The sequence below is a fragment of the Arachis ipaensis genome, chromosome B9 (genome assembly GCF_059453495.1).
Source record: "Arachis ipaensis isolate K30076 ecotype BB chromosome B9, ASM5945349v1, whole genome shotgun sequence".
Lineage (NCBI taxonomy): Eukaryota > Viridiplantae > Streptophyta > Magnoliopsida > Fabales > Fabaceae > Arachis > Arachis ipaensis.
The window spans coordinates 156921435-156937525 of record NC_142444.1 but is presented as its reverse complement, the minus strand read 5'-3'; the positions used below and the strand labels follow the sequence as shown (position 1 = coordinate 156937525).

The following is a 16091-nucleotide window of genomic DNA, read 5'->3' as shown; positions in this document are numbered from 1 at the left end:
ATTACAAAAATAATTATAAGAAAATAAGAAGGTTGGTGATGTACTCTCAGGTCATTGAAATTTAAAGTAATGGAAGAAGAATTAGAAAGAAGTGAAAAGAGAGAATAATTGATTAAAAGAACCACCACAAAGTACTGAGTACCAATTACAATATATATAGCAAAAGGGAAAATAAATTACTAACTAATAGTGCTATAATTATGTCTAACAAACTAACCAACTTGACAGCTATACAAAAAAACAAACTCTATTATGTTACATCTCCCGCAAGCTGGTATTACGTGGTTTGTGCAAATCAAGTAATCCCAGTTTGGAAAGCAAATGAGAGAATGGTCCTGGAGGAAGGGATTTAGTAAATAGATCAGCCGGTTGTTCACTGGAGACAACGTGCCTAAGATTAGAAACCCCTTCTTTGAACTTGTTTCGAGCCACATGACAATCAACCTCAACATGCTTGGTTCTTTCATGAAAGACAGGATTTGAAGCAATATAGATAGCAGATTTATTATCACAGAAGATATCAACCGGAAGAGGAGGAAGAATGTTGAATTCCTTTAGTAGTTTGAGTAACCAAACGAGTTCACAAGTGCCATTAGCAAGGGCGCGATATTCTGCTTCTGAGGACGACCTTGAAACTATAGCCTGCTTCTTACTCTTCCAAGAAATAAGAGTTTGGTCAAGGAAGAAACAATAACCACTGATGGATTTTCGGGTGTCTTTACAAGCCCCCCAATCAGAATCAGTGTAACCAGATAGTGTGAAAGAATTGAATTGTTGACAGAGAAAAATAAGCCAGTTGCTGGTGATTGTTTTAGATAACGGATGATCCTATAGGCAGCCTTCAAGTGGGCATCAGTTGGTGAATCCATGAACTGAGATAGGCATCCAACAGAGTAGCTGAGATCTGGTCTTGTGTTAGTGAGGTACAGAAGTCTGCACACCAATCTACGATAGATGGTTGCATCAGGAAGAGGGGAGCCTGAAGCCTTAGACAGAGAAGTAGCGTACTCCATAGGAGTAGATGCTGGTTTTGCACCAAGCAAACCGCAGTCTGTGATCAAATTCAATGCATACTTTCTTTGATACAGTGCAATACCAGCATTGCTTCGTGCTACCTCCATCCCAATAAAGAACTTAAGAAGGCCAAGGTCTTTAATTTTGAACTTATCATCCAAAAACATTTTGACAGCTTGAATTTCACTCAAATCATCTCCAGCTAACACAAGATCATCAACATAAACAAGAATAGCTGTGAAAGTTGTACCTGTGGATTTGGTAAAAAGCGAGTGATCATTTTCAGAGGGAGTAAACCCCAGATCAGCAAGTGCAGCAGACAACTTGATGTTCCATTGGCGACTAGCTTGTTTCAAACCGTACAAAGATTTTGTCAACTTGCAGACTAAGTTTGGATTGGAACACTGTAACCCCTTTGGAAGTTTCATATAAACGTCCTCATGTAGGTCTCCATGGAGAAAAGCTGTATTCACATCAAGTTGATGAAGATGCCAATTCTTTGCTGCTGCAACGGTAAGAAGAATACGCACAGTGCTCATTTTCACAACGGGACTAAAGGTGTCAATGTAATCGACTCCAGGAATTTGAGTGAAACCTTGGGCAACAAGACGTGCCTTATGCCTCTCGATAGTGCCATCTGGGTGGAATTTTGTGCGAAAAATCCACTTACAACCAACTGCATTCTTTCCAGGAGGAAGAGAAGTGATGATCCAGGTTTTGTTTTGCTCAAGAGCAGTGAGTTCTGCCTCAATAGCCTTCCTCCAACAATCATGCATAACAGCCTTAGAATAGTGTTTGGGGTCCGAGTTATTTATGAGAGCAAAAGTGAAGCCCTGGTGCTTAGGAGTAAACAATGAATATGACAAATGGTGAGAAAGGGGATACTTACATGTTGAAGGTAATTGGGCCGCATTGATTGGATCTCTATGTGATAAAATATGGAAACAATGAAAATCTTTAAGATAAGAGGGTGTTTTTCTTTCTCGTTCAGACCTTCTCAAAACTGGTGCAGCAGATTGTGACTCAATATGAATGGATGAATGTTCCAATGGTGCCAATGCAGATGCTGAGTCTAAGGTGGCGGGTGATGCAGAATCTGTTATATCATGAAGAGATGTCATAGGTGATGTAGAAGTGGCAGATAAATCAGGTGTAGTGTATATGGTGTGAGGTGCAATTATGCCATGAGTATGCTCATATGAAGAAGTATGTGCAGAGTTATTATAAAAGAATGCAAAAGGGTCAAAATTGGATGATTCAATTGAAGGCTGATCTATAGAAAAATCAGTGATTGGTATTTGTTTGAATGGGAAATAGTGTTCATAAAATTCAGTGTTTCTTGATATAAAAATTTCTTTGGATTTTAAATCAAACAAAATGGACCCTTTTGTTCCTGATTGATAACCAAGAAAAACACATTTTCTAGCTCTAGGATCTAATTTTCTTCTATTAGTACTCAAAGTGGTAGCAAAAACAAGACAACCAAACACCTTAAGATGAGTCAAATCTAGTTTATTCTTGAAAAGTGCCTCATAAGGCGTTCGATGATTCAAGAAGGTGCTTGGTAGTCTATTTATTAAATGTACTGAATATTGCATAGCATAGTGCCAAAAACATTTTGGCACATTAGAATGAAACAAAAGTGCTCTTGCAATATTCAGTATATGTTGATGCTTCCTCTCAACAATTCCATTTTGTTGAGGAGTTTCAACACAAGATGTTTGATGTAATATTCCTTTTGAGTTATAGAAGGAGTTCATTTTAAATTCCATCCCATTATCTGTTCTAATTTGTTTCACAACTTTATGAAATTGAGTTTGCACCATTTGAACAAAATTTTCTACTAACACTCTAGTTTCGGATTTTAGTTTCATGCAATAAATCCAAGTAAACCTCGTTTTATCTTCCACAATTGTAAGAAAATATTTATGGCCAGCAGTAGATAAAAGTGAGAGTGGTCCCCAAATATCTATATGTAACAAATCAAAAATATATTCTGATTCTGTATTACTAATGGGAAAAGACAATTTCTTTTGTCTAGCCAAGTGGCAAGAATCACAAACATGAGATGATGAAATGCATTCAATAAATGGAAATGTATTTTTCATGATTGACATTCTTTTGGATGGTAAATGACCTAGTCTAGCATGCCATAGAGTTCCTAAATCTTGCTGCACTGTAACATTTACAGAATGTGTGTTAACTTCTGGTGTAGTTAGTTTCCAAGGTTGAGCATCCATCACATAAAGATCACCAATGACTTTAGCTTGCCCAATCATCTTCAATGATGGGAGTACCTGTATCTCACAAAAAGAATCAGTAAATTTTAATTCACAATGTAATGACTTTGTGAGTTTAGACACTGAAATCAAATTATATTTAAAGTGAGGTATGAATAAAACATTGGTAAGAATCAAATGTTTAGAGAGTTGCACAGTACCACAAATGTTTGTTGTAGTGGTAGAACCATCAGGTAGATTTACCAAAACTGGTCTCATATAATGAAAAGTTTTGAAAGACTCTTGAATATAGGATGCATGATCAGTAGCTCTACTGTCAAGTATCCAAGAAGTTTTAGTAAAATTTGATGATACACTCAAGCAATGCCTACCTTTTGGTTGAGTAAGGGTGGCGGAAGAAGTAATGTGGTTTACACTATTTGAAGTTGGCATGCGTGGTTGTTGAAGGAGTGCTAGTAAGGTTTCCTTCTGATCTGGAGTCAACACAAGTACTGTATCATTGCTCTTTTTATCCTGGTTAGAATCAGCAATCTCAGCACTAGAATTCTCAACTATCTCGTCAGTGCCAAGTTGATTGGCTACTCGCTGCTTTTGGTGAGTAGGAAAGCCATTTTTCTTATAGCATGTCTCTGCTAAATGACCAATTCGATTACAGTAGCTACAAAACTTTGAAGTGTAGCCTCGACTATAAGATTTTTGATTTCCTCCTCTGCCTCTCCAGAAAATGAACCGCCTCCAGTTGAGGTTTGCACCTCTAAAGATTTAGTCACTATGTTGCTATTTGACGGGTCACAATTCAATTCTTGCTCTTGTTGGGTTAACATAGATAGTACTGTGTTGATTTCAGGTAACGGCTTCATTAGCATGATTTGTGATTTAACATTTGAATATTGCTCATTCAATCCTTTTAAGAATTTGACAACATATTCCTCAGAAGCATAGTCTCGAACAATTCGTAATCCACATGAACATCCATTAACACAAGCAACACAACTAGGAATAGCACGTAAATTTTCTAATTCTTCCCAAATAGCTTTCAACATAGCAAAGTAAGAGGTAACAGTAAGATCACCTTGTTTGAGTGCATAAAATTCTTCTTTTAACGCACCAACTCGAAAGACATCTCCCTGTGAGTAACGACGTTTTAAATCATTCCACAAGTCTGGAGCTGAGCTAATCCACATCACACTCTTAGCGATTTCAGGGCTGAGAGATAGGTTGATCCAGCGGAGGAGAAAATTGTTACACCTATCCCATGCTTCAAAATTAGGATTACCTTCACCTGGTTTTAGAATGGATCCATCGAGGAATTTCACCTTGTTCTTCGATCTGAGTGCTCTCCACATATCGTGCGACCACTGATAATAATTTTGAGGTGTCAATTTAAGCGGAATTAGAGCCAAACCAGGACTTTCTCTTGGATGAAGAAAATAAGGGCTAATCGGATCAGAAATTGCAGAAGAGGAACTAGATCTGCCAAGATGTGCTTGGAACTGAGAGAATTGACGCATGAAAGCGGTGAAATTCTCAAAATCTGCAGCGGAATTTGATGAAGGGCTTGTATTCGGATTAGCTAAATTATCTGCTATAGTTGGATCTTCTCGCTCTGATACCATGTAAAATGATACCAAGCTTAAAATTCAAGTGAATTACAAAAATAATTATAAGAAAATAAGAAGGTTAGTGATGTACTCTCAGGTCATTGAAATTTAAAGTAATGGAAGAAGAATTAGAAAGAAGTGAAAAGAGAGAATAATTGATTAAAAGAACCACCACAGAGTACTGAGTACCAATTACAATATATATAGCAAAAGGGAAAATAAATTACTAACTAATAGTGCTATAATTATGTCTAACAAACTAACCAACTTGACAGCTATACAAAAAAACAAACTCTATTATGTTACAAAATATGTCAAAATATTTTTTTGAGTAAAGTATTGTTTTTGTTTTTAATATTGGGGTAAGTTTTATCTGTGTTCTAACATTTAAATCGGTCTATTTGTATCTCTAACGTTTGTAAAAGTGATTTAATGTTATCCTGCTGTCTAGGGGTGTACATGGGTCGGGCGAAACCGGATTTGATGTGACCCAGACCCGGCCCTAAATATATATCGGACCTTTTATTAGACCCGAACCCGACCATAGACCCGATGAAACCTATACACTTTCGGGCCACGATTATATCGGGTAAAAACCGGGTGAAAATCGGGCCGTTAACATTACATTACCTTGATACCTTCTTATAAGCTAGCATGTGAAAAAATCCAAATTTTCAAGACTCCAACCATTATTTGACATGGTAAAATTCACTTAGAAAAATATAACAAGAACAAACTATTCTCTAAAATTAAAGCATAACCATAATCAATACTAATATTGTCTAATAACACCAAATATTTAAATCAATATAAATAACACAATATTATGCATTGGTCTAAAATCTTATGCATTTTAAACTTAAAACATTAACTTATAGTCTTATAATAACTAATAACACAAAATATTAAGGTTTACAATATTTAAATTCCACATAAGAATAGCTATCATCCATCACTAATGACACAAAATATTAATTGTGTACGATGACTGGACCACCGGGCCGAGTTCGGGTGACCCGAGTCATGGTCTGTACCCGACCTGAAATAATGACCAGATTTATTTTTGAGACTCTTACCCAACTCTAAACCCAGTGAAATCACACCAAAATAGCCCCTAAAGTGTTCGAGACCGGGACAGGTCTTCGGGTCAGGTCGGGCCATGCACACTCCTACTGCCGTCAATTACACATCATGAGTTTTAGTTGGAGTTCTGAAAATCTCTCCTTAAAGTTAGAATACAAATGTCTGGGTCAAAACCAATGATCCACTCCGGATAATAATTCATTAAAAGTTGAAATTAATTCCTACAACATTTACATAATTCACTATTTTTAAGGACATAATTGAACTTGAATACAAATTTTAGGTACAATATTAAAATTGAACATATTTAAGTGAGACCTAATTGAGAATGAATGCATCTAAGTGAGAATAATTGAAAAATACAATCTGAACTATAGTATAATTGACAGCAGGATAACATTGAATCACTTTTATAAACGTTAAATATATAAATAGGACAATTTAAATGTTAGAGACTCAAATAAAACTTATCCCAAACGTTAGAGATAAAAACGATATTTTACTCTATTTTTTTGTTTCTTATAATATTCTCCAATCGGTAGGCATTAATTTGTAATAATTAACTATGAACTTAGGTACATTGAAATTGTTTATGAATACAGCAATGTCAATGAATATGAATTAGGCTCCTCAATTGTGAAGGCAGACTTAGTTACAAAAGTAGGATAGATGGCATATGATCCATATTAAAGCGTAACAATAGAAAAAAAATTACAAATAAGAGATTGGAGAACTACGTCTACAAACTTTGAGTGGTATATATTTTTTTTTCTATTTTTCTAAAATTTCCTCTCTCCTATTCTTTGCATCTCAATTTTTTTCTTCCATCTTTTTCAATCTTTTGCGTCTCTTTTTTCTCAGGTGCTTATAGCAAATTGGATAACACAGCTTACGGGCCAATTCTTCGTGCATTTCCAACTTGTTTTTATCTCTTATACCATTTTGTGTTTAGTGAACTCAAATTTTGCAATTTTTACATTTTTTTTATTGTAATTGATTGTTCTTACAGCTCATTAATTTAGATATAAAAAACATTGTGATGTATTGGTTGAAAATGGAGCAACTGTATGTATTATACATAGATAGACGTGTCAGATGAAGGCACAATACGCAGAGAGCGTGGTGCCTGCAACACGTGGGAGCGTAGAAGCTAGGTGGCATGGTGTGGTTGAGCCAACTATTGTTATATTCTTAAAATATTTATAAAATACACAAAATAATATTCTCATTACAAAATATATATGCATAAAAAAATAGAAATACATAAAAAATAAAATAAACTTTAAATACAGCAAAAAAATAAATTTGCCCACTTACATAAATAGGATGATCCAAATAGTTGATAATATGTTCTTCAGGCGCCAGATAATTACGTACCATTTTTCTTTTAATCCTTTGAACTAATATTCTTTTTCTTTTCCCGTATAAATTAAACTCACCACTATTCACTACTACTCACTACTACTCACTACACTCTTCTCACTAGTACCTACAGACTAACGCGGACACACACTTCCTTCTTTCCTTCTCTCTTATGTTTTGGCTTCAGCTCAACGGGAGAAGTGTTTCATGAATGGGAGAAGAAGAGAGCCGAACGCATATATACATCAACGAGGCACACTGGCGCTGGTTCTCGGGGTGGGGGGCTGTCCCCTGCATGCAGGCAGGTCTGCAACACGTCCCCGCGTGGTGCAGCAGCAGCATTGGAACTCCGCGCAACTCTGTTGCGCTTCATGGGCCTCCATGTACCACGCCCCCGCGTGGTGAGTCAGCACGCCCCTGGCGTGTTGCCACCTTGCTCTCCCGCTCAGCCACTACGCCTCCGACGTGCTGCCACCTCGCTCTCCCGCTCAGTCACCACGCTCCCCGTGTGTTGAGGGTGAGCTCCACCCATTGGCAATTTTCCTCCTTGGCTAATATCCCGCCAATACACCAACACTGCATCCATAAAGAAAATAATTTTTGTGTTCTTACTATATAATATTGTACTTCAATTTATCATATATATACAAATATTACAATATCACTCTTTTATAATCCATCACGGATGTGAGCTTCACTCAAAGATTTAGTTATTGGTCATGTGTTGTTGTTGTTGTATGTATAAGATAAGATTCAAATTTTTAAATTCTAATATCTACTTAAGTGGACTAATAAATTAATTACTAGACTAATCCAAATTGATTAGATCCTAAAATAGGTTATGTGTTTCGAGAATTATTCTTCACATACAAGTTATTTACACATACAAGTTCATACAAGTCATTTATATTGTATTGTTTAAAATTTTTTGGTGTATGTGTATTAATAAGTTTTGTATAATTTAAAACTCTTCCTCTTCTTTCTTGCATTATAAAAGTGAATTTTATTGAGTTAGAGTTAACTTGTATAAACTTGTATGCCAAAAAGACTTGTATGTGTAGCATGTCTCGTGCTGCTTCGAAAAGCAAAATGGGAATTTCAGTCACTAATCGCGATAATCAAACTAACTAGTTTTATTTTTTTTGTGATCTGACATTTTATTTTTGGTCATCGTGATCCTACATTAATATAGCGTTTTTAAAGATCAGTAGTGGTTTGTGGGCCCATATGCGTAAAGCCCAAGCCACTGAAAAGGTAGAATAAATGAAGTTGACGTGAGGCCCAAGTTGATGAAGTAAACGTCAACGGAAGTCCCAATCGGGGATAAGAGCCCAAAGGAAACCGAATCTCTCGAAGCAAAGAATCTGTTCCATTTCGAAACGCAAACAGAGAAACGCACCCTGATTCAGAAGCTCACACAGTCACAAGCTCCTCCCTCTTTTCTTTGCCTTCTAATGCATCTAAGTCGCACTTACACAGTTAATTACAGAAATTACCGCTGTCGGAGCTAAAACCCTAAATTCGCGCGTGTAAGAGAGCTTCGCTTTTTCCGATTCGCGCCGCCGCAAAAAATGCCGACGAAGGACGACGGAGCCGATAAGGAGAAGTGCTTCGAGCTCTTTAAGGATATAGGATTGGATGAGGGCACCGCCCGCAACACCGTCGCCAACAAAAAAGTCACCACCAACCTCATTACCGTAATCGACGAGGTAAAACTATTCCGTCTTTTTTAGCTATAACTGTTTCTATTTCTGTGTTCTGTTCTGGCACTCTTCAAGTTTCCGTTGCTCGTTGTTTTCTTACATTTTTTGTGTTGTTCTTCGACGTGTATTTGTTTTAAGGCTGGTGTTACTGGTGGATGCGACCGAACTGTTGGAAATCTTCTTTACACGGTAATATATTTACTGCATGCAGCTAATTTTAAGCTTACTTGCTTGGATGCCATTAATAATCAGTTAATACATGAAAGTTATAGTAACGGAGAGAAACGAATAATCTTCATTTCTTATTCTGGTTGTTTTATCTTTCGATTGTTTGACATGATTATTAATGCTATTGTTTTTTGTTTTTGTGTGGCAGGTTGCGACAAAGTACCCTGGGAATGCCCTGCCAAATCGCCCAACATTACTTCAATACATTGTCACGTCCAAGGTGTGTGAACTATAATATGTTGCTGCTATTTGATGTTCTGGGATTGACGTGTTGTTGCTAACTGTATCATGAAATTGTTCCATCTTGTTGCAGGTGAAAACAGCAGCTCAGTTAGATGCAGCACTAGCTTTCCTTGCTGCCATTGGCCCTGACAATCTTGATTTGAAGAAATTTGAAGAAGCCTGTGGTGTTGGTATGCAGAGAAAAATCCTTAGCATGATATTAGTTTGATGGCTTGATTTCATAGTGCGTTAGATTTCAGAAAAAAATATGTGCCATTTTCTAAAGTAGATTGGATTTCACATTTTAGTTCTTTTGTTCTATAGTGTCCCAAGTTTCTTTTCTAAGGTAGTAAGGTTCAGATGTGTTGTATGTATGAGCAGGCATTGAGGTGTCAACAGAAGATATACAAAATGCTGTTAATGAAGTTTTTGAAGAGAATAAGGAGAAAATTTTGGAGCTACGCTACCGAATAAATGGTAGGTATTTATGTCCTTGTAAGAATTTGATATGATGTGTTTTGGCTTCCAGTTTTACAAACTATACATGTAGATTTTCACGCTTACAAAATTTAATCTGGAATACGCATTTAATAATCTTATTGACAAGAGTATTTAATGAATGGCTCACTTTTTTTTTTTTATGTGTTGATGCATTTCTTTGTATATGGCCTGTGCCCTTTTCCCCATCAGTTTTAAATTTATTCATAACTCTCCCTTTTAAAACTACCAATTTGCACAATGCTTATGAACTTTGTTTTTAATTTTATTAGTGGGTGAGTTACTCGGGCATGTTCGGAAGAGACTCCCATGGGCTGATGCAAAAGTTACCAAGGTGATGATGGCTATGAAATGGATCTAACATTGTAGACAATGGGTTTATTTATATATGTTTTGTTAATACTTTTTAGTTGTATTGCCCTTTTTCATGAATCAGGGACTCGTAGATTCAAAACTAGTTGAATTACTTGGACCAAAGACAGCAGCAGATGATGAAAAGCCTACTAAAAAGAAGAAAGAGAAGCCTGCTAAAGTAGAGGTGAGCTCTATTTCACTCTTATTTATGATGTTTGTTAGAAGTCCTTTTTGGTAATTTTACAAGTGTTATCTATGTAAATAGGAGAAGGCAGCACCTATTGCTGCCCCAGAAAAGCCGCCTGAAGAAGAACTGAATCCATTCTTGATATTCCCTAATCCGGAGGAAAATTTCAAGGTATTTAATTCCATTATTTTGATAATAATTTTGTCCCTGTTCTTTTGTGTTAGTATTCTGAAACAAATTCTTCACTCTGATTCTGAGCTCAAGTTATATGTGAGCCATTTTCAATGTATTGCTTGCTCATGAAAATTTTATGTGTTTTTTGACTTCTTAGTGCACTTAGCAAATGCCTAGTTGATATCACAATGTTGAGCTTTCAACATTGTAAATTTTTATCAATACTACTATACTAGGATTCCTAGACCCTGATATTGTTCAGAATTTACATTTTTATTAAGTTGCATTTGTGCTATGTCATGAGGATCATGTTCATTTCAGGTACATACTGATGTTCACTTTAGTGATGGTAGTATTCTGAGATGTTCCAATACAAAGGAACTTCTTGACAAGCACTTGAAAGCAACAGGTGGGAAAGTTTTGACCCGCTTTCCACCAGAACCAAATGGTTATTTGCATATTGGTCATGCCAAGGTATGTGATGTGTCACATTGAGATCATTACTGATTAATGATTTCCATTTGGCAGTGATTTATTGTTATTATTTTTTATCTTAAATTAATGTCAGGCAATGTTTATTGATTTTGGGTTGGCAAAAGATAGAAATGGAGGCTGCTATCTGAGGTGTGTTTATTTTATTATATCCCTTATGTTTAATTTTACTGTCACCAGTGTATCTGCAGCCAAAAAAGAGAGGTTGCTGCTAGGGAAATGGAATTTTTAGTTATTCTATTGGTTTCTTTAACATCTTGGACATACTGGAATTAAAAATTGAGCTTCAGAGTGCTTTATTGATGACTGGGTGCTATGGTCTGATCTTGTAAAGTTTCTGTGGAGCTAGATTTTCAATTCCTCTGTATCTCTGCATGATATCTATTGAACATACGTTTGATGATTTGTGGCACTTTCAGGTATGATGATACAAATCCTGAAGCAGAAAAGAAAGAGTACATTGATCACATTGAGGAAATTGTCCGGTGGATGGGTTGGGAACCTTTCAAGGTTATTAGTGCTTCCTCCCTTGTTCAAACTGAGTGTTTCTTCTTTTTCTATTATGTGTAACGGCCTTGCACATTTTGCAGATTACATACACGAGTGATTACTTCCAAGAATTATATGAATTAGCAGTTGAGCTCATCAAAAGGGGTCATGCTTATGTCGATCATCAGGTTGACATCCAAACATCTGCAATAAACTATTACTGAACTGTTTTTGTTTTCTTAAATGCTTCACTGAAGGTGTAAGTGTGGGTATAATACACGTATAAGCTATAAATTGAATCCTTCAAAATGATAACTCTTAGGCTTTTGATGGTATACGTTGTGTGGGGGGAATGCTTGTGGTGCATAATTATACCAACTAGGACAAAATATTTATGTGAAATAAATTATGACGGATGTAATTATTCCTACTTTTTACTTTTATGGGGGGTTATAACAATCACAAACACGATCTTATTGAATGATTTGGTTGCAGACACCTGATGAGGTAAAGGAATATAGGGAGAAGAAATTAAACAGTCCTTGGAGGGACAGACCGATTTCAGAATCATTGAAACTCTTTGAGGATATGAGACGTGGACTTATAGAGGAAGGGAAAGCAACACTGAGGATGAAGCAAGACATGCAAAGTGATAACTACAATATGTATGACCTAATTGCGTACCGCATTAAAGTAAGCACACCGCTAAATGTGTTTGATTACTCAAATTTTCAGTGAGATTGTTATTTTATGGTATGACCACAAATGCTGTTTACCTTCAGTTTACTCCACACCCTCATGCTGGAGATAAGTGGTGCATCTATCCAAGCTATGATTTTGCTCATTGCACTGTGGATTCTCTTGAGAATGTCACACATTCAGTAAGTTTTCTTGCAATGAATTCCCTACATGTGTCATGTTAATAGAAAATGGTTCACTGATCTATGAATATTTCACGCAGCTATGTACTCTTGAATTTGAGACACGTCGTGCATCATACTATTGGTTGTTACATTCCTTAGGCATATATCAACCTTATGTATGGGAATATTCACGGTTGAATGTCTCAAACACAGTAATGTCAAAGCGAAAGGTGAGACAACAATTTGGAACATTATAAACATTTTAGAGTTGGGTTATCATAATTTTTCTATTCTTTCATCCCCCTAATCAGTGGTTCTTCTTTGTTGAAGCTAAATCGGCTAGTGACGGAGAAGTGGGTTGATGGGTGGGATGATCCTCGTCTAATGACACTAGCTGGTTTGCGCCGTAGAGGCATGACCCCGACTTCGATCAATGCTTTTGTTCGTGGTATTGGAATCACTAGAAGGTAGGATACGTATTCCAATCTTTGTATTTACTGTCAGTTTTTCATTACGCTGTTAGTGCCTAGTTCTGTTAAAATTGTTCTCTTCCTTCTGCAGTGATGGCACTTTGATATCTGTGGAACGCCTTGAATATCATGTGAGGGAAGAGCTGAATAAAACTGCTGCTCGCACAATGGTTGTCCTAAATCCACTCAAGGTATATTTTACTTTTGTGTTCTCTCAAAGGATGCTGTCTGACCTAACGCAGTTTTATTACTTAAAACTGAACACTGATTGGTTTGTCTTTTAAGGTGGTAATTACTAACCTAGAAGCCAACTCAGTGATAGAGGTTGATGGAAAAAAATGGCCTGATGCTCAAGCTGATGATCCATCTGCTTTATACAAGGTAAGATTGAACTTGTCAAAGCTTGTATCTTTGGGTATTACAATGGTATTTCGAAATCAAATGATCCTAGTTGTTCCTATTGAACTATTTTTACTGAACAGTTGTCCTTTTATGGTTGTCATGGACTGATGGTACTACTACTTTGAAGTTCATGCCACTTTGTTTTTCGTTTCTGATTATCCTTTGGTCATAAAATTGTTCCAGATTCCATTTTCCAATGTTGTATATATTGAGCGTTCAGATTTCCGGATGCAAGATTCAAAAGATTATTATGGGCTTGCGCCTGGTAAATCTGTGATATTGAGGTTGGTACGAGGTACAGATTAATCTTCTTAATAGAAACTGTAGGTCCCAAATTCAAGATTTTTGTTGTATGTGTAGATATGCCTTTCCTATAAAGTGCACTGAAGTTATTCTTGCTGATGATAACGAGACTATTCTTGAAATTCGGGCTGAGTATGATCGTTCAAAGAAGACAAAGCCAAAGGTTTGCTGACTTAACTGAATCCTGTCATCAAGTTAATGCAATATATGATCAGTTGGTGATATATACAAAACTTTTTGTTTTAGGGTGTTCTCCACTGGGTTTCTCAGCCTTCTCCAGGTGTTGATCCATTGAAGATGGAAGTCAGGTTGTTTGAGAGGCTATTCCTGTCAGAGGTTGGTCACTTTTATCAGTCTATTCCTTACATGATTACGTTTACACGCCTACTTGTTTTTTAATCATGTTTCCCTGCTCTGTTTGTTTAATCACTGTCTAGAATCCTGCCGAACTTGACAATTGGCTTGGCGATCTAAACCCGAACTCCAAAGTGATAGTTCCCAATGCATATGGCGTGTCCTCACTCAAGGAAGCAAAAGTTGGGGACGCGTTCCAATTTGAAAGATTAGGTACTTTACAACTTGTGTTTGTTATTTGATCCTTTAAGTGTGCATGTCTGCATCGAAGTTTATAATGCGTGCATGATGGATGTTGTCATTGTTTGCCCAATACATGATCTTTTTATATCTGTAATTCCAGGGTATTTTGTGGTTGACAAGGACTCTACTGTGGAAAAACTTGTTTTTAATCGGACTGTGACCCTAAAAGGAAGCTATGGTAAGGGTGGAAAGTAGGATTGTCAGAGCAAGTTACAAGAACAAATAATCCATTTACCATAGATACAAAAATCAACTTTTGTTTTTGGGGTTTACGCACACATTGTAAGGCTTTACTGTTCATGTAGTTTATGTACATTGTTCGCAAGAACCAACCAAACTTCATTTATTTAATTACATGTTATGGTTTTGTGGTTTGAAGGTTGTATTCATTATGTTTACTCAGTTAAGTAAATACAATATTACTGTTATTTTGACACCACTTTTGTGTTCATACAGTTAAGTCGCTTCCACGACACTGTACAGTGTACACCATTTCGTTAATCCCAGGGTATTGGGACGAGGGCACCCATCAGCGTTAAGCGTGTGTGGGGATTGTTTTACACTCTTAAAACTGAATCATCCATTAGCATGAATTGCTTAGCTTTTGCAACCCCTAAATCAAATTGCTTTGTTCTTTTCAAAAGCTCTATCCAAAACGTTACCGGCGTTTTCACCATTTCGTGTAACAGGATATAAGTCGTCGATGTATCAAACTATTTTCTAAAGCATATCAGTGGTGTTGAAATCTTCTTTGGCGAACAGTAGTGTTGAGGTCTCAATTTATAATTTCATGCATATATAATTAAATCTTTCGCGATGATCCTCTTTTTTTGATAATAGTAATAACACTCATAATCCAAATGGGAAAAGAGGAAAGCAGTTCAGAACAGTAATAAGAAACATCACAATAAAAAAAAAGACAATCCTAATAAATATCACCAACAATCCGAAGGTCATAACCACAAAATAAAAAGAAAAAATACAATACACATCCAACAGCGGCGGTTATCAACACAGTCCTAAAATACTTTCACAATTCTCTTGTCATGTCTTGTTTTCTTTTGATATCCTAGTATTTTGCCATGCTTTGTTGTGGAGTAATTGGTCTCAATTTTCACGTTATCCTAACTCCATTACTCCAGCTGTCATAGTCAATTGTCGGCGTCCATAGGGACTTTTCCTCGGCGATTTCATGTTCTGACTGTAGTGATCTTTGTTGGTTACCTTTCGATGAATACTAGAGTTGCTACTACGTTCCAAGTCAAAGAAAGGACCACATTTTCGTTGTCCTCCAACTTTAATCAGTTTAATAGAATTTAAGGTGGATGTTTAGATCTAAAATATTAGTCAGACTGTAGCGCCTACTGTGTACAGTGGTCATCGTGAGCGTGTAATGTGTATAATTAGGTACATCATCACAAATTCAAATTTCGCAGCTGTTAGTTTGTTTTAGATTTAGAATAAAAACTGGCAGTGAAAGTGGACATGTTTCATTGTTTCCTTTTAAAGAAATATTCGTAATACCCAAACACAGGTGTCAAGATAAACCTTTCATGCTGACTTTCATATCAACTGCCAGGAGTGCCGCGTCTCACGATCAAGAAAGCTTAACTAACAAGAAAGCTTTTACAATAAACAATAATAACTTAGAATTCACCTCTAAACATGCAAATCTCTCTCTTCATTTCATCCATTCATGCTTTAGTTATAAAAAATGTATGCATATTACTGTAATTTAGAAGAATATAATGGAATGGCCATGCATTGACCTTCGATGAAAATGTGACAAGAGAAATGATAGTTTATTAT

At 36.4% G+C, this 16091-nt stretch overlaps 2 protein-coding genes across 2 annotated transcripts; one reads left to right on the top strand and one right to left on the bottom strand.

Annotated features, from left to right (window-relative positions):
- Positions 1 to 255: 255 nt before the first annotated feature.
- On the bottom strand, positions 256 to 4870 carry LOC148546904 (uncharacterized). Its single transcript, XM_088499431.1, has 6 exons — positions 3908 to 4870; positions 3626 to 3767; positions 3417 to 3502; positions 3152 to 3311; positions 696 to 2287; positions 256 to 654 (listed from the first exon to the last, which is right to left on the bottom strand). The coding sequence occupies exons 1-6, from the start codon at positions 4868 to 4870 to the stop codon at positions 256 to 258; spliced, it is 3342 nt and encodes a 1113-aa protein (XP_088355557.1).
- Positions 4871 to 8583: 3713 nt separating this feature from the next.
- LOC107617922 (glutamine--tRNA ligase) lies at positions 8584 to 14721 on the top strand. Its single transcript, XM_016319804.3, has 23 exons — positions 8584 to 9009; positions 9142 to 9192; positions 9380 to 9451; positions 9545 to 9644; positions 9835 to 9930; positions 10224 to 10285; positions 10388 to 10489; positions 10571 to 10663; positions 10988 to 11140; positions 11235 to 11290; positions 11578 to 11668; positions 11749 to 11835; positions 12143 to 12340; positions 12430 to 12528; positions 12609 to 12740; positions 12841 to 12977; positions 13072 to 13171; positions 13266 to 13361; positions 13566 to 13666; positions 13743 to 13848; positions 13932 to 14021; positions 14123 to 14252; positions 14383 to 14721. The coding sequence occupies exons 1-23, from the start codon at positions 8872 to 8874 to the stop codon at positions 14475 to 14477; spliced, it is 2385 nt and encodes a 794-aa protein (XP_016175290.1). The 5' UTR covers positions 8584 to 8871; the 3' UTR covers positions 14478 to 14721.
- Positions 14722 to 16091: the final 1370 nt, after the last annotated feature.